At 49.1% G+C, this 17,842-nt stretch overlaps 1 protein-coding gene across 1 annotated transcript in view; it reads right to left on the bottom strand.

Moving 5' to 3' along the window:
• DNA2 (DNA replication helicase/nuclease 2) overlaps positions 1-13,438 on the bottom strand; it is a 69,572-nt gene extending 56,134 nt beyond the window's left edge. Inside the window, exons 1-8 of the mRNA XM_069753438.1 lie at positions 13,176-13,438; positions 11,984-12,151; positions 10,512-10,698; positions 9,225-9,370; positions 8,445-8,567; positions 7,665-7,878; positions 5,559-5,676; positions 2,805-2,970 (exon numbers count right to left, since the gene is read on the bottom strand). Coding sequence (XP_069609539.1) covers positions 2,805-2,970; positions 5,559-5,676; positions 7,665-7,878; positions 8,445-8,567; positions 9,225-9,370; positions 10,512-10,698; positions 11,984-12,151; positions 13,176-13,279 — 1,226 coding nt within the window. The 5' untranslated portion in view covers positions 13,280-13,438. The remainder of the gene's footprint in view (positions 1-2,804; positions 2,971-5,558; positions 5,677-7,664; positions 7,879-8,444; positions 8,568-9,224; positions 9,371-10,511; positions 10,699-11,983; positions 12,152-13,175) is intronic.
• Between the last annotated feature and the right edge of the window lie 4,404 nt (positions 13,439-17,842).

Raw genomic sequence — 17,842 nt, 5'->3', positions numbered from 1 at the left:
TCACTAACCAGTCGGTGGGTGTACACTGCAGAGGAGGAGCTAACTTTTTTATTTGCATAGTGTCAGCCTCCTAGTGGCAGCAGCATACACCCATGGTTCATGTGTCCCCCAATGAGAGGCGATAAAGAAAAAATGGTTGGAAAGCGCTGCCTGTGTAAGTCTAAACTACTGCAGCGCTGCCTCCGGAGTATGATATACTGCAAGGGAGGGTTGCTAGGGTACGGATGAAAGCCTACCATACAGGAAGGAAAGAGCTGCAGCTGAGCCGGTATCTGTGCCCCCCGAGTGGAGTAGAGTGCGGATAGGAAGCAGAATCCAAGATGGAGGAGGAATAGAGACCTCGTGGGGAAGGGGGGAGTGGTTAAGCGCACAGCAAATGATGGAAGAGGAAGAGAGAAACCCCTGATAGGTCCAGCGGCAGAAGGGGGCGTGTGAGCTGTATTAAAATATCACTGGGCGCCAAGAAAGCGCAGGCGATTAGGAGGTGTGGCCAATCGGCCCGAACTGAGGTAAAGTGAAAGTAAAAAAAGGGGAGCCGCGGCGCTGAATGGACAACGCATGGAATAGATGGCAGGGCAGCGCTGACAGGTCCAGGGGAGGGAAGGGAGCCAGCGTGTAATACAAACAACATTCCCCTTCCCCCCCGATATATCTTCATTACCTTGATCTTCAGCGCTGTATGAGGGTCGTCCAGGGGCCCAAGGGAAGGCAGGGACGCTGGGAGAAGAACCCTCTTCTAGGAGACAGCATCAACCCCCTTAGAGAAAAAGGAAGGGGAGGTCACCGCTGGTGACTACCGTCTCCCTCTCAGCCCTCTCCGAGGAGAGGGGTGAGGAGGAAATTCGGCAAGGACCAGCCACCAAACTCACCCTGAGGCACCAATGAAGGCACAGGGGAGAAATGTCCTGCCAGCAGGCCTGAGTGTTGCGATGTGGGTGACACCACACAGCTCGCTCAGCCGCTAATAATGGGAAGGCAGAGTGAATTAACACCCTGATTCCCTAGAAGTTGAATCTGAAAAACAAAATAAATAATTAGTAAAACACAACAAACCTGTGAAAACAAAAAAATGATTAGCTGCGGATTTGGGAGATCCAGGTCCCCCACCTGCAGACACTAAGCACAAACTGAGGTGCTCCGTGCCTGTCGGTGAGTGTATACTGCAGGGGAAGGGCTATTGTTCTTTTCCTTTTTTGCATAGTGTCAGCCTCCTAGCAGCAGCAGCATACACCCACGGTTATCTGTGTCCCCCAATGAAGCGATAAAGAAATAACTTATTATACTCACCTGTGGTGCGGTCCGGTCCGATGCTTGTCGCTCTTCTTGGTCCGGCGCCTCCCATCTTCTTACGATCCCCATCCTCCTGCTTGCTTCATGTAGATGACGCGTCGCTGTATCATCCACACAGTCTCCTCGGCCTAGCGATTCTGCACAGGCATACTTCTCTGACCTGTTGAAGGCAGAGCAAAGTCCTGCAGTACGCAGGTGTCGGGGCTCTTTGCCCTTTTCCAGCACCTGCGCACTGCAGTACTTTGCTCTGCCCTCAACAGGTCAGAGAAGTATGCCTGCACAGGAGTGCTGTGCCGAGGAGACTGAGGATAATGCAGCGACGCGTCATCCACGTGAAGCAAGCAGGAGGACGTGGATCGTAAGAAGATGGGAGGCACCGGACCAAGAAGAGCAACTCCCCTTGTACTGGTCAACCCCGCAGGTGAGTATAATAAAAGTTATTTTTCTTCTCTTACAGGTCCGGTTGGAGGCAGATATACAGCATTATAGAATGCTGTATATCAGCCCTGAAAGGTGAAGGCTGTAACTCAAATTGGCCAAAACTGGTGACAGGTTAACTTTAAACATTTTTGGAAATCCACACTTTTTTTTTAAAAGACATCTGAAACATTCTTTTGAACATTTTCATTAATTTTCTTATGGCACTTGAACCGGCAACCACTTGATTACCTACAATACACAGGCTGGGTGTACTAACATGGTAGGCACAGGACGGCATCTCAAATGTTAAACAGATCGGAGCGGTACCTCTGTCGTATGGTTCTGGCTCAGTCATGCATTCACTCGGCACCATTATAGTCTATGGCCCTGTCGGCGCATATGTCTGAATCCCGTTTTGAAGGGGGGTTCGGACGTAAGCCCCAACAGGGCCACTGAACGGGTGCCAGAACACAATATGAAAGCACCTAAACTCTGGGGATCAGAGATCACGCTAATCAATAGTGACCTCCATGGTTTTACTAGGGGATATGTCCTTTCTAGAAGACCAAGAGAACCCCCTCCCAACAAAATGCAGGGCCTATTGGGCTGATCAGTATACCATTGACAAGTATAATCTTTTCTCTAATAAATTCCATTTACTTCTAAATTGGCATTGCAGAGAAAATATTCATTCCACAGAATTACACGCCATTTTGGTTAGAAATGTTTATGGAAATGACTAAACTTGTATAAAGCTGTATGCAAACAAATAGCCTGATTTAATTTAGTGCCAAATTGTGCAGCTCAACCCTGACAATCATGGGTGTCCTTCTAGGCCATGTTATGTGTATAAGGCCGGGATCACACATGCGAGAAACACGTCCGTGTCTCGCATGTGAAATCCAAGCTCTGGCGCCGGCACTGTGGAGCGGAGTGTGCGGCCGCATAGCAACACATGGAGCCACACGCTCCGCTCTGGAGTGCCGATGCCAGAGCTTGGATTTCACATGCGAGACACGGACGTGTTTCTCGCATGTGTGATCCCGGCCTAATCCTGAGCTTATAGCATCATTAATGAAGAGTCCACCCAATACCTGCTGTAAAGAGCGCAGTTCCGAACTTGAGAACAATATTTACAAGCTTGTCTGTCAGCAATTAGTGATGGGAGAGAGGAAAGCTTTGTTTCTTTGGCTCCATTGTCAGATTTATGCACCAAATTTGTCAAATAAAATGACAGCTCGTTCCTTATTTTCAATAATTCTGAAAAAGAGACATTCAGAAAATATGAATCCTAGTCAAAATGTGTAACCAGTCCAATGACGTAAAGAAGTCATATAATTATGTATGTACACATCCCCAAGGTGCTATACTACATATTTTACAGCAGGGTAAAAAAAATCTCAAATTTGTAAAGGATAGGTTCACACAAGTGAAAAACAATAAATAAAAAGACAGCAATTATGGCCAACATTATTCAATTAGGCAGTGCAGACGAACACTTAATTTTTTTTTTATTTCATGGATCGAATCTACATGTAAAAAAAAAAAAAAAAAATGGAAAAAAATAATAATTAAAAAAAAAATTTGAAAATTTTGCAGCATGCACCAGTTTCCTCAATGTGTCGGATGAGTTTCATCTACTCAAGTCTATGGATCAGCTGGGAAAAAAAAAAAAAAGGATCCCGAGTGCAATAGCATCCGTTTTCGTTTTTTTTTTTTACTGATATAAAATTGCAATGTAACATAGGAAAGTGTAAATTGTCCTGTAATTAACAACTGATTCTGTAAAAAAAAACTAAAAAAAAAAAAAAACACGATTGCATACAGATGACAACTGAGAAAGCAAAAATTGTCCAAGTATGCTCGCTATGTATAGAAACATTACTATATCTTATAAGAATGCTTCCAAGAGTAAGTAAAGGTTTGCGGTGATCTCAAACCGGCGTTACATTGTACACTTAGGCTGTGTGCACACGTTCAGGATGTTTAGGTATTTCGCTGTAAAAACGCGATAAAAACGCATAAAAAACGCATCCCATAAATTATAATGCATTCTGCAATTTTTGTGCACATGATGCGTTTTTTTCCGCAAAAAAAAAGCATCACGGTAAAAAACGCAGCATGTTCATTAATTTTGCGTGTTTTTCCTGCTATTTAATGCATTGGGAAGCTCCGGGAAAAAAACGCGCAAAAAAGCATGCGGATTTCCTGCAGAAAAAGTCCGGGTTTGTTCAGGAAAATTCTGCAGAAAATCCTCATGTGTGCACATAGGCTAAATGTAATAATTAGAAAGAATACAGTAGACTCCGGGGTGGAAGACAATATTCATGATGTTCTATCAAACAGCTGCATATTATTCCGTGTACAGTTCTAACATGCAACAACTTGCTCCATTTCCCCCTTTTAAGGTACACATTTCCTTCTGCCACGAGTGTGTCATTTTTTGTATCTAGCACTAGACAGCCTGCAGAGCCATCAATGACCCCTACAATGGCATTGTTGCAACTTATGAATATAATCAGTGGTGTACAAGAAAAAAAATTAATTATAATAATTTAGGATAAGCACCCTAGTGTACGAACCAATAAAACAGTATACAATTTGTGAAGTTCGTGTTCCCCTTCGTTTACATACTGCCTCCTAGTGGTGTAGAGTAGGAGGACGACTAATTACAGCCCTTTAACGCCTCCCTGCTGATATAGCAAAAGCTATCGACTATATGCAACAACGATTTCCCCTCCATCCCCCCCCCCCCTTTTACTGCCTGATGAAAACAAAAGGAATAGATCAATTGTCACTACAATGATTCGGTTGCAAAACATCATTGTGTTATCGGCAGCAAATCGCGTTTAATGAGCTGCCGACAAATATTTTTATGGTGGCATAAACAATGCAACCACCTAATGAATTAGCGCTTTGCTTGTTCATCGGGCGATTGCTGAAAGGATTTGGCTGATAATTTCTTTTGCAAAAAGAATTATTAACTAAATACCCTGTATTTTTTTCATTTTTTGACTAGCACTTGCTTATTTACTGTGACTTTTTTACAACAGAGTGTTTTTGACCTCGCTGTGCGCTTTTGTGTCTTCAAGTTTCTTGGTGGTGTGAACAGGTTTCTACTGACTTGTTCACTGTGCAAGTAACCCATGTGTTTTGGTTCTATAGTTGTTCTCTTGTTTCTACAAGACTGGGGAGTTCACCACTCCTCTGTGGGTCATTTGCATTGAAGCTGTTCCATCCTGCATGTCCACATGGATATTTTCTCTCTGAACCCTGCTTATACAGGTACTATACAGATGATCAGGTTTTTAATACATCAGATAGGGATTATATACATTAGATAGGAATGCTCTATTATGGGTATACCTTGACGATTGGTGGAGCAGCTTAATATACATTTTTTTTGCAAAAAAATGTATTAACTAAATACCCTGTATTTTTTTCATTTTTTGACTAGCAGTTGCTTATTTACTGTGACTTTTTTACAACAGAGTATTTTTGACCTCGCAGTGTGCTTTTGTGTCTTTAAATCAGGTACAATCAGTGGTAATGGAATATTCTACGTGTATCTTAATGAATAATAAGACCTATGACACTAGCCAATGACTGATGATGTGTAGGATGTGACCTTCCAGAGTAACATAATGCAGTCTCCTGTAATAGTAGTATGTATAGCTTGTATACTTCTTTTATGCCCCCACCTAATTTCCTATTTCGGACTGTATATTGGAATGTGACTGAGCTTAGGAAAGCTGAAATCAGAAGACACATACCAATAATGCGATATTCTGTAGCCCTGACCAATACAAATAACTAACAAGCTACATGACATCTTGTATAACACAAACCTCTTTTGTCCATACGATTTGCAGGCACAGTGTACATATTTCCAGTCTTCAGATATAAAAGTAAGCCTGCTTCAGGATCCTCCCTCCTTTCCTGACTTAGCAAAGTATATAAAATAACCTGGAAGACAAAGCAGTGCATCAGAAAATAAATGAGAAATCAATTAATGGGGTTGTCCGGTATTCAACTACAAGACTGCAGGCACGCTACGTGACTACACACTTACGAATCCTCACAGCGTGCACTGTGCTCTGCTTTCTGAGGATTCTCCATTGCTGACAGCGAGTGGTCATGTGACCACAAGTGTTACATTTGCATATTTCCAGTCACATTCCGACTAGACTGTAACTGGCCTTGATGAATGCAAGTGTACTGAGCGATGCCAGATAGTCTAGTCGGAATGTGGCCGGAAATATGCAGATCTCACACTTGAGGCCACATGACCGCCAGCTCCCAGAGCATGGTGCGAGCAACATGAGGATTCACTAGTCTGTAGTCACATAAACTGCGAGTTTGCAGGCACTCTAAAACCGGACAACGTCTTTGATACTAAATCACACCACTTTACTTTGACGCCCCATCTCTCAAGGCTTGTGATAGTTCCGGTAGTGCTGAAGGATTTCTTTACCAGTACCAACAAAGTAAATGAGATTCCTTGCAGCGTTTTTGCAGCACATTTCACCCATATTAATAAGTGGGGAAAAATAAGCAACATAAATGCAGCGCCCCAGAGATCTGGTCGTTGCAGTATGACACTCTGCCGCTAAGGGGAGTGATGGTACGTCTGATGGCACTGAAGGAATTCTACTGACCAGGTATCACCAGCACACATTACACTTCACACTCCGGCCACTAGGGGGAGAAAAAGGCTTTATTTATTGGGCCACTCCTCACACTGGTAAAACTAGGGGTTGGATAGGAAGTTAGTCAGAAGCTGACTGGGTTGGATTCAGGCAACATCCCGTGGCAGGGGGTGTTGCAGGGAGAAGATTCAGGGGGGTGCCTGTCAGGCGTGGGAACCTGGCAGGTACCTAGTGAACAGAACAGAACGTTACGGAACCGCGACTGCACACCCCGCGGCGGTATCCTAAGAAGGAGACACGAAGCGAAGGATATTGTGGAACAGTGAGAAACGAGATCAAGCACAAGGAGAACCAGTAAGAGTCATGCCCCGAGAACGGCAACATCCTACTGAGGCGTGTAGCCCATGGCCAGAACACCGAGGAAGTAACTGACTCTAGGCCTTACTTCGAACTCCGCAGGACAGTTAATTATAGGTTGGCTGTCTACCTTAAATTTCCTACGAAGACATAGGGGGCAACGCGTGGAGAGGGGGGGCGTCTCTAGTGTCCCGGAAGAGCTCTGAGCCTTCCCGTCATACGGGTGCGTCCTAGCCATAACATACCTGGGGGACGAGAAACTAGTAACATCTGGAACGAAATAGAAAGAAAGAACGAACGAACGAACTAGAACAGAAGTTGTGAGGACTATACCGAATGCTCAGCAGTGTAGCACTACAACACACAGGCGCTAGTGGTAGGCAACGATTTCCACCTGCAAAGGGAACTCTGGATGTGCCATCGGACCGGCCGGTCTTGGACAGCCCTGTTAACTGTGCTCTGGATTGCGCATCCTGAAGTCTTCAGTAAAGAGGTAAAGAGACTGCAACCTTGTGTCCTCGTTATTGTCTGCACCTCACACCATCGCCATCTACATCACTGGGAAGCCCTGGGGACATACTTCACCTGTGGGAAGGTATACCATCTAGCTGCCATTCCATCACCCCAGCGGGCCCCAAGCAGCGTCGGTCATCCTGACCGAACACCACAGGTGGCGTCACGAAACCTTGACAGACTCCTATCACCTTTTATTGGATGCCCCTTTGCAGGGTCACGGACCGGGTCCAGCCACCGTGGCAACCCCAGAACTGAGACAGAAAGGACCGTTACCGAGTAACCTGTGGCCCTGTGTCTGGGGGTGCTCCATAAACAAATGTAAAAATCAAAGAAAAAAAAACACAGAAAACAATGTTTTCTCTGCCAACACATCAGGATATGCAGAAGAGTTGAAAACCGTGGGGGACCAGTTGCCTAATTTCGCTCACTTACCTGACTCCTGTGTTCTATGGAGTTTGACTCTTTACCAGTCTTGAGCTCGAGCGGCATAGTTTTAATTAGTTTGGATTTCTGGTGTATTTTCACTTTGGCCGTGACATCAATTTTTCCCTTCAGGCCGAATCTAGGGGACCAGACATTTTCCTCAATATCCAGAAATTCCGACACCTGGACATCTCTTGTATCTGTAATGCTTTTAGCTGATGGTCTAGTAAAGAAAGACAAGGAGAATGTGAAACACCAATCTATGCCTCGCTCTGCAGACGCTGGCATTTTCCCTCTGCTGACAGACAGGGCGATGGATTTTTTTTTTTTTTTTACATGATTTTACATTTTCATATAATCTATATAAAAAGTGATGTGCTTTAACAAAATGTGTCACAACACCTCACAGTGTTTTATAAAATCCCTGCAAGTTTTGTAGCAAAAATCGGCAAATTTGACATTCACAGTGGGATCAGTTTTCCCTGCAAATTTCATCCTTGCAATAAAAAGCATGAAATCTGCCACAAAATGCAAACCACTTGGTATTTTTTTCTCTGCAGAGGGAAAGTTCCCGTATGGATGTACCATAATACAGAGCCAGTACATTCTGGGCTACGGCCAATTCTAGCTTTGCCATTAAAACATCAAAAACATTGACAAACCCCATTATAAGTCCATGGTTTCGGTTATATGACAGATCGGTCATGGCTTCTGTTATACATGGATGTCAGGAAGCGAATACAGAAAGAACATAACAACCGTTTGTGGAAATATCATGAGTGGTCTTACCGGCCAGGTGGACAATTGGTTTGAATGACAGATGCCAAATAGTCGGTCGTCCATTTTTGAAATGATGGAAGATATTCTTCAATTTCTTGCAAAATGTCAGCTTGATTTAAGTTTAATTGATACCTGGAAGAAAATGACAACACTAGTATTTATTAAAAAAAAAAAAAAAAAATTAGGAAGCAACAAATTGACCTTAATATTAAAGGGGTCAAGATCACACAAGATGTACCTACATCCCAGCAGAACAGATGAGATTTAATAAATCCTTTGCTGGTATTATGAAATGTATTCTTTGGACAGAGATTAGCTTCAAATAAATCCCATGTTAGGGATTTGTGTTTTTTTTTTTTTTTTTTTTTAAGTGCTGATGTCATACAGGATAGGTGGATGGAGGTCAGTTTTACAGTTTTGATAAATTGGGTCCATTGAGCACCCAGGCATATTACAAGCCTAATATTTATGGCTGACATAAGCAGTGACGGAGCAGGAAGGGCACAGAGACTATAGCCAGGTTTGTGTTGGTAGCTGCAATGGTGAAGCAGACTACATCAGTGCGGCCCGTGCTGTACCTGCTCCTAAACTGACAATTCAGGGACATTATGGAAACCAGACTAGAACCCAAAATGTATCTATGCTGCTAAAGCGAGCCTTTCAGCTCACCCTTTACTACAAGTCCACTAATACACAATTGTAGAATTTATTGACAAAAAAAGCTTAAATAAGCATTGCCTTATGTAATATTACAATATTCTCCAATAACTGAGGCATTCGATTACTTACATTTCTTTCAGATATTTTGGCCCATAGACAGTCTGGAGAGCGAGGTCCTGCAAAACATCCTCACCAAACCCACATGCTGTTGCCTTTTGGAAAACGTCATGTAGCATAGTACCAATCAACATTTGCCTTGACCCTTTATCACAAACCTAAAAACAATCGGTAGAGTATTAGGTTTTAGAAAAAAAAAAAAAATGAATAATTTTCTACAATAACATCCTTATAATCCCCCGGTTTATAGCCTAATGAGATGGCGGTGCTATACCCACTTGCAGCCACTAATAACTGTATGAGTTTGCAGCAACATTGAGACAAGCCGGTCTGTACCATTGCATGCGGTAAATGAGGTGAGCAAACACAGCCTCAGGGGCCTCAAATCAAGTGACATACTTCCTTTAAAGAGAATGGTCCGATATTTATAAAGGCCATTTTAGGTTTTTCACATCCTAAGCACTTTCGTAAATTTTCTTTATTATCTAATTCCTGAACATTCTCCCTATATAGCAACATTGTACCTATACTTCACCTCCTGTGACGCTTAGTTTGAGGGGAGTGTTAAACAGGACTTCACAGCAGGCTGGGGCTGCACTCGCTTCTCAGCATCAATCACCCCTCCTGGAGCAGGATGTCATCAGGGATGAGCGCTGCAGTCACTTGCCACAGATTTTTTTTATTGCCACTTTCTGAAAATTTCCTGGTACCATGGCACTGAGCGAAACCGTGGTAGAAGTGATCAAGGTGCTCGCACTCAGTTTCTGTCCCTGCCAGTCACAGCTTCTAACTGTAAAAGGAAACTTCAACAGGGGGTGATGATAGAAGCAGTGAATGACACCAGTGCCCCCCCAAGACGATTCAAAGCTGTAAGGCAGCGCTGGTGTCACTCACCCTGCTTCCTTCACCGCTCCCGGATGACAATTTGTTAGAGGATAGCAATAGAAGCTCTGGAGCGGCGCTGGTGTCACTAACTGCTTCTATCAACATCCCCGATGACTTCTTCTTTCCCAGTTAGACACTGCAGCCGGCAAGGACAGAGGCAAAATGCCAGCGTCTCAGTTACTTCTCTCACAGCTTCTATCAGAGCAATGGATTCAGGACACATATACAGAGGGTGGCAAAGAAAGAAACTGTGGTAGGTGACCACAGCGTCACCTCATGACGACATCCTCTTGTGCAAAAGTGCTTTGTGTGTAAATATAGATATTTATAAAATACATTAACTAACTGAAAATTGTGTCTGTTGATGTAAAAAAAAAGTAATCGAAATTACATATCTATGATAAAGAAACAAACCTTGAACTTCTCACTTAGAACCGATCTCCGTAAGCATCGAATACCGTTTGCTATACTGGTACCAGAAATGAGAAGGTCAGGAAATAAAATGACATATCCGGAATCTCTGTCTATGGTCCATGTATTTGGAGGCGTCATGTTACCCTCCAGGTGAATAATATCTCCTGGCTTCACTTCAAGTCCAACCCTATGGAGGAAGAAGTATTGTTTGTATGAGACCAAACCTGGAGAAGATGGTGACGCAGTTAGCAGGGGTAGTAGACTCATATATACTTCACTCATGCAAGTCAGTAGCAGAGCGTTAGTGTTGGTGAAGATAAGCAATTTGGGTGACAGTCAATTCCCCAATCTCCCTTTCAGTAGGGAGTCAGACTGCTCCCAGAAACCTCTGATAGCGGCTCATCAGACAGTAGAACATATGGATCAGGTCTGCCGAAATCATATAGACGTGGCCATAACACCAGATGGGAATCAGGACTGGAAGGGGACCCGATAACATGCAGACGAATATTTTTTTTTTTTTTTTTTAAAAGATGAATCAACCATGTACATCGGTATACCCGTACCCATAAAACATTATATGGAGGTGTTAACAACACACTCCAGACCTGATGCATCAACACTGGTGTTTTGTAAGCTTGTCTTGTCCTAGTGAAGACAGCACTGGACTAAGATGTTCATTAAGAGGAGAACACCTTTTAATGAAAACCGCACCTAAAAACATGCATGCGCCTCTGGCATAATTTGCAACGCTAAAGCAGTGTCTATTTTGCAGAATTTGTAGCGCAAGCTTTGACACACCGCATCTTGACCTAGTTAAGTGAAAGATGGCTGGGACTGATGTAAAAACACCAAAAGTCACAACATTTTTCAATATTTTACACCAGAATTCTGGCAAAAACACCCTTATGATTCGTGCCCTAAATGCGCGAATTACAGAAATACTAAACATATTCTTTCGCCATTTTTTGACTTGTGTCATAAAGAGGCATTTAAACCATTACTCCCATTTTTAATTGCTGCACCGACGATGCTGTGGTCCCCAGACAGGCGACATTCAGTTCAGTAATGATGTGCCAAGCCCAAACATGGCCACTGTGGCTTATTACTGGCTGAAGTATTCATGTGCCATAAATACCGATATCACCGCCGGAGCCAGCAGTGGTCTCTGGGGAAAGGGGGTCACATAGGCAAATGAATATACAAGTAACACTTCAGTGTCACCACAATGTGTGTATTCACTTACTCCACAGCCAGACGAGACTTTTGACCACACAGTGGGACCTTACTCTGAGACCGTCAGGGACCACAAGACCAGCACAATACCTGATGGCAGCCAACGCTTTAAGGTTGTATTGAATGGGCTGTTTCACTACAAAACTCACTTTGGCTACGAGTTAAAATCAGACAGTACATTGCCATGTAATAATGCAGAATAGGATAAAGCCAGAAAAGCTGATTATCATAGATACCAGTCGTCCTTCAGAATGCAGAGTTCTGCGTCTCCTCCATCCTGGTGAGCGGTGATGGCGAGATGTTTCTCCTCCGTAGGTGAGTACACCTCCCTCACATCCAGGACACAGTATCTATTGTACAGACCTCGGCACAGTTTAGTTCTGGGCATTACCTTCTTAGGAGGCCTAAAAAAAAAAAAAAGACAGCAAGGAATAGTAAGTTGTTGCCGCACCGAGCGGCTTTTGTACCAGTGACTATTGTGGAGGTGGTCCGGGGGTGCAGCCTGAGCTGTGAATGTGCTGACCCTCTGGAGATGGAAGGCATCATCTGATCATACTGAAGATGTCCCGGAGACTTGGCGAGAGGGTGGAACTGTGAGGACTGCAGGCCAAGCATAAGCTCTGGGCACCAGGTCTGGATTATGCATCCCTCTCCTCACCTTACTGACACCAGAGTCCAGTAATGGGGTGCAGGTCCATTCTCACGCCTGTATACTGTGATATTACCTAAGTTTTCTGACCCTGCTCATAGTTTATGGACATGACCGTCGAGAATGAATGGAGCGTTGGTCAAGCATGTGAACTGTACTCCATACTAATGAGGATAAAAGTGCTCTGTCCTGCCTATCTGTGCTGGCCACCGCAGGCGGACCCCCACGCCGTGCTGGCCACCGCAGGCGGACCCCCACGCCGTGCTGGCCACCGCAGGCGGACCCCCACGCCGTGCTGGCCACCGCAGGCGGACCCCCACGCCGTGCTGGCCACCGCAGGCGGACCCCCACGCCGTGCTGGCCACCGCAGGCGGGTGGCCTTAAGGTGCTGACCCCGGCAGTTGGACCTACTTAACATGTTAACTTATTTCCACTGGACAACCCCTTTAAGCTAACGGAGTGTCCTGTTAGGAAGATGTTATCCCCGTTCCCCTGGAGAGGTGATCAGTGGGGTCCGACTGCTGTGACCGTCATCAATCAGCAGAACAGGGACCTCATGTCGGGCAGACAGGAGAAGGCGGTGCCCGCTGTGTGAACACTGCCCCATTCATCATCTATGGGGCTGACAGAAAAGGGCGAGTGTGGCGCTGGTGGGTGATGTGCACTGCGGCCCCAGACTAATAGGTAAGAGCACCTGCTCTGCCCATGGGTGCCAAGCCCAGCAGTCAGACCCCACTGATCAGCCCCACTGTAACAGGATCCCACTGTAAAGCAGCTACCTGTCTGGGGGCTTCTCGTCCAAGTCTGTAAAACTTCTCTCCATCATCATTTCCAGCAGATCATCCTCGGAGGGAGCAGGACGCTCATCGCTGGCAGCGTCCATGGCTCAGTCACTACACACTGTGCACTATCACTCAGCGGCAGCACGTTCAACGATCCCGCGGTGTCAGGACGGCGGCCTGCAAGGTACAAAACAGAGAAAGCGAACGCAGGATTCAGCGCGGGAAAAAGAAAGAGCGCTCACAGAACAGGAGCAGCGCCGCACTGCTGGGAGTGACAGCAGGGTGTGAGGGGAGTGATAGCAGGGTGTGAGGGGAGTGATGGCAGGGTGTGAGGGGAGTGGGCTGTGAGGGGAGTGACAGCAGGGTGTGAGGGGAGTGACAGCAGGGTGTGAGGGGAGTGACAGCAGGGTGTGAGGGGAGTGATAGCAGGGTGTGAGGGGAGTGATGGCAGGGTGTGAGGGGAGTGATAGCAGGGTGTGAGGGGAGTGATGGCAGGGTGTGAGGGGAGTGGGCTGTGAGGGGAGTGACAGCAGGGTGTGAGGGGAGTGACAGCAGGGTGTGAGGGGAGTGGGCTGTGAGGGGAGTGACAGCAGGGTGTGAGGGGAGTGATAGCAGGGTGTGAGGGGAGTGACAGCAGGGTGTGAGGGGAGTGACAGCAGGGTGTGAGGGGAGTGACAGCAGGCTGTGAGGGGAGTGATAGCAGGCTGTGAGGGGAGTGATAGCAGGCTGTGAGGGGAGTGATAGCAGGCTGCGAGGGGAGTGATAGCAGGCTGCGAGGGGAGTGACAGCAGGCTGTGAGGGGAGTGACAGCAGGCTGTGAGGGGAGTGACAGCAGGGTGTGAGGGGAGTGACAGCAGGCTGTGAGGGGAGTGACAGCAGGCTGTGAGGGGAGTGACAGCAGGCTGTGAGGGGAGTGACAGCAGGCTGTGAGGGGAGTGACAGCAGGGTGTGAGGGGAGTGACAGCAGGCTGTGAGGGGAGTGACAGCAGGCTGTGAGGGGAGTGACAGCAGGGTGTGAGGGGAGTGACAGCAGGGTGTGAGGGGAGTGACAGCAGGGTGTGAGGTGAGTGACAGCAGGCTGTGAGGGGAATGACAGCAGGGTGTGAGGGGAGTGACAGCAGGCTGTGAGGGGAGTGGGCTGTGAGGGGAGTGACAGCACAGCAGGCTGTGAGGGGAGTGACAGCAGGCTGTGAGGGGAGTGATAGCAGGCTGTGAGGGGAGTGATAGCAGGGTGTGAGGGGAGTGATAGCAGGCAGTGACAGCAGGGTGTGAGGGGAGTGATAGCAGGCTGTGAGGGGAGTGATAGGCTGTGAGGGGAGTGACAGCAGGCTGTGAGGGGAGTGGGCTGTGAGGGGAGTGACAGCACAGCAGGCTGTGAGGGGAGTGACAGCAGGCTGTGAGGGGAGTGACAGCCGGCTGTGAGGGGAGTGACAGCCGGCTGTGAGGTGAGTGATAGAAGGCTGTGAGGGGAGTGACAGCAGGCTGTGAGGGGAGTGATAGCAGGCTGTGAGGGGAGTGATAGCAGGGTGTGAGGGAGTGACAGCAGGCTGTGAGGGGAGTGAAGCAGGCTGTGAGGGGAGTGGGCTGTGAGGGGAGTGACAGCACAGCAGGCTGTGAGGGGAGTGATAGCAGGGTGTGAGGGGAGTGACAGCAGGCTGTGAGGGGAGTGACAGCCGGCTGTGAGGGGAGTGACAGCAGGCTGTGAGGGGAGTGATAGCAGGCTGTGAGGGGAGTGACAGCAGGCTGTGAGGGGAGTGACAGCAGGCTGTGAGGGGAGTGAAGCAGGCTGTGAGGGGAGTGACAGCACAGCATGCTGTGAGGGGAGTGACAGCAGGCTGTGAGGGGAGTGACAGCAGGCTGTGAGGGGAGTGACAGCAGGCTGTGAGGGGAGTGACAGCCAGCTGTGAGGGGAGTGACAGCAGGCTGTGAGGGGAGTGATAGCAGGCTGTGAGGGGACTGACAGCAGGCTGTGAGGGGAGTGATAGGCTGTGAGGGGAGTGATAGGCTGTGAGGGGAGTGATAGCAGGGTGTGAGGGGAGTGATAGCAGGGTGTGAGGGGAGTGACAGCAGGGTGTGAGGGGAGTTGGCTGTGAGGGGAGTGACAGCACAGCAGGCTGCGAGGGGAGTGAAGCAGGCTGTGAGGGGAATGACAGCAGGGTGTGAGGGGAGTGACAGCAGGCTGTGAGGGGAGTGACAGCAGGGTGTGAGGTGAGTGACAGCAGGGTGTGAGGTGAGTGAGCAGGCTGTGAGGAGAGTGACAGCAGGCTGTGAGGGGAATGACAGCAGGGTGTGAGGGGAGTGACAGCAGGGTGTGAGGGGAGTGACAGCAGGCTGTGAGGGGAGTGGGCTGTGAGGGGAGTGACAGCCGGCTGTGAGGGGAGTGATAGCAGGGTGTGAGGGGAGTGACAGCAGTGTGTGAGGGGAGTGGGCTGTGAGGGGAGTGACAGCAGGGTGTGAGGGGAGTGACAGCAGGGTGTGAGGGGAGTGGGCTGTGAGGGGAGTGACAGCAGGGTGTGAGGGGAGTGACAGCAGGGTGTGAGGGGAGTGATAGCAGGGTGTGAGGGGAGTGATAGCAGGCTGTGAGGGGAGTGACAGCAGGCTGTGAGGGGAGTGGGCTGTGAGGGGAGTGACAGCCGGCTGTGAGGGAAGTGATAGCAGGCTGTGAGGGGAGTGACAGCAGGCTGTGAGGGGAGTGATAGCAGGGTGTGAGGTGAGTGACAGCAGGCTGTGAGGGGAATGACAGCAGGGTGTGAGGGGAATGACAGCAGGGTGTGAGGGGAGTGACAGCAGGCTGTGAGGGGAGTGACAGCAGGCTGTGAGGGGAGTGACAGCAGGCTGTGAGGGGAGTGACAGCAGGCTGTGAGGGGAGTGACAGCAGGCTGTGAGGGGAGTGACAGCAGGCTGTGAGGGGAGTGATAGCAAGCTGTGAGGGGAGTGATAGCAGGCTGTGAGGGGAGTGACAGCAGGCTGTGAGGGGAGTGATAGCAGGCTGTGAGGGGAGTGATAGCAGGCTGTGAGGGGAGTGATAGCAGGGTGTGAGGGGAGTGATAGCAGGGTGTGAGGGGAGTGATAGCAAGCTGTGAGGGGAGTGATAGCAGGCTGCGAGGGGAGTGACAGCAGGCTGTGAGGGGAAAGACAGCAGGCTGTGAGGGGAGTGACAGCAGGCTGTGAGGGGAGTGACAGCAGGGTGTGAGGGGAGTGACAGCAGGGTGTGAGGTGAGTGACAGCAGGGTGTGAGGGGAATGACAGCAGGGTGTGAGGGGAGTGACAGCAGGCTGTGAGGGGAGTGGGCTGTGAGGGGAGTGACAGCACAGCAGGCTGTGAGGGGAGTGACAGCAGGCTGTGAGGGGAGTGATAGCAGGCTGTGAGGGGAGTGATAGCAGGGTGTGAGGGGAGTGATAGCAGGCAGTGACAGCAGGGTGTGAGGGGAGTGATAGCAGGCTGTGAGGGGAGTGATAGACTGTGAGGGGAGTGACAGCAGGCTGTGAGGGGAGTGGGCTGTGAGGGGAGTGACAGCACAGCAGGCTGTGAGGGGAGTGACAGCAGGCTGTGAGGGGAGTGACAGCCGGCTGTGAGGGGAGTGACAGCCGGCTGTGAGGGGAGTGATAGAAGGCTGTGAGGGGAGTGACAGCAGGCTGTGAGGGGAGTGATGGCAGGCTGTGAGGGGAGTGATAGCAGGGTGTGAGGGGAGTGATAGCAGGGTGTGAGGGAGTGACAGCAGGCTGTGAGGGGAGTGAAGCAGGCTGTGAGGGGAGTGACAGCAGGCTGTGAGGGGAGTGGGCTGTGAGGGGAGTGACAGCACAGCAGGCTGTGAGGGGAGTGACAGCAGGCTGTGAGGGGAGTGACAGCCGGCTGTGAGGGGAGTGACAGCCGGCTGTGAGGGGAGTGATAGAAGGCTGTGAGGGGAGTGACAGCAGGCTGTGAGGGGAGTGATGGCAGGCTGTGAGGGGAGTGATAGCAGGGTGTGAGGGGAGTGATAGCAGGGTGTGAGGGAGTGACAGCAGGCTGTGAGGGGAGTGAAGCAGGCTGTGAGGGGAGTGATAGCAGGCTGTGAGGGGAGTGATAGCAGGCTGCGAGGGGAGTGACAGCAGGCTGTGAGGGGAGTGAAGCAGGCTGTGAGGGGAATGACAGCAGGCTGTGAGGGGAGTGACAGCAGGCTGTGAGGGGAGTGACAGCAGGGTGTGAGGTGAGTGACAGCAGGCTGTGAGGGGAATGACAGCAGGGTGTGAGGGGAATGATAGCAGGGTGTGAGGGGAGTGACAGCAGGCTGTGAGGGGAGTGACAGCAGGCTGTGAGGGGAGTGACAGCAGGCTGTGAGGGGAGTGACAGCAGGGTGTGAGGGGAGTGACAGCAGGCTGTGAGGGGAGTGACAGCAGGCTGTGAGGGGAGTGACAGCAGGCTGTGAGGGGAGTGATAGCAAGCTGTGAGGGGAGTGATAGCAGGCTGTGAGGGGAGTGACAGCAGGCTGTGAGGGGAGTGATAGCAGGCTGTGAGGGGAGTGATAGCAGGCTGTGAGGGGAGTGATAGCAGGGTGTGAGGGGAGTGATAGCAGGGTGTGAGCGGAGTGATAGCAAGCTGCGAGGGGAGTGATAGCAGGCTGCGAGGGGAGTGACAGCAGGCTGTGAGGGGAGTGAAGCAGGCTGTGAGGGGAATGACAGCAGGCT

Source organism: Ranitomeya imitator, chromosome 2 (assembly GCF_032444005.1).
Source record: "Ranitomeya imitator isolate aRanImi1 chromosome 2, aRanImi1.pri, whole genome shotgun sequence".
Lineage (NCBI taxonomy): Eukaryota > Metazoa > Chordata > Amphibia > Anura > Dendrobatidae > Ranitomeya > Ranitomeya imitator.
This window is presented reverse-complemented; position numbering and strand designations above follow the sequence as displayed.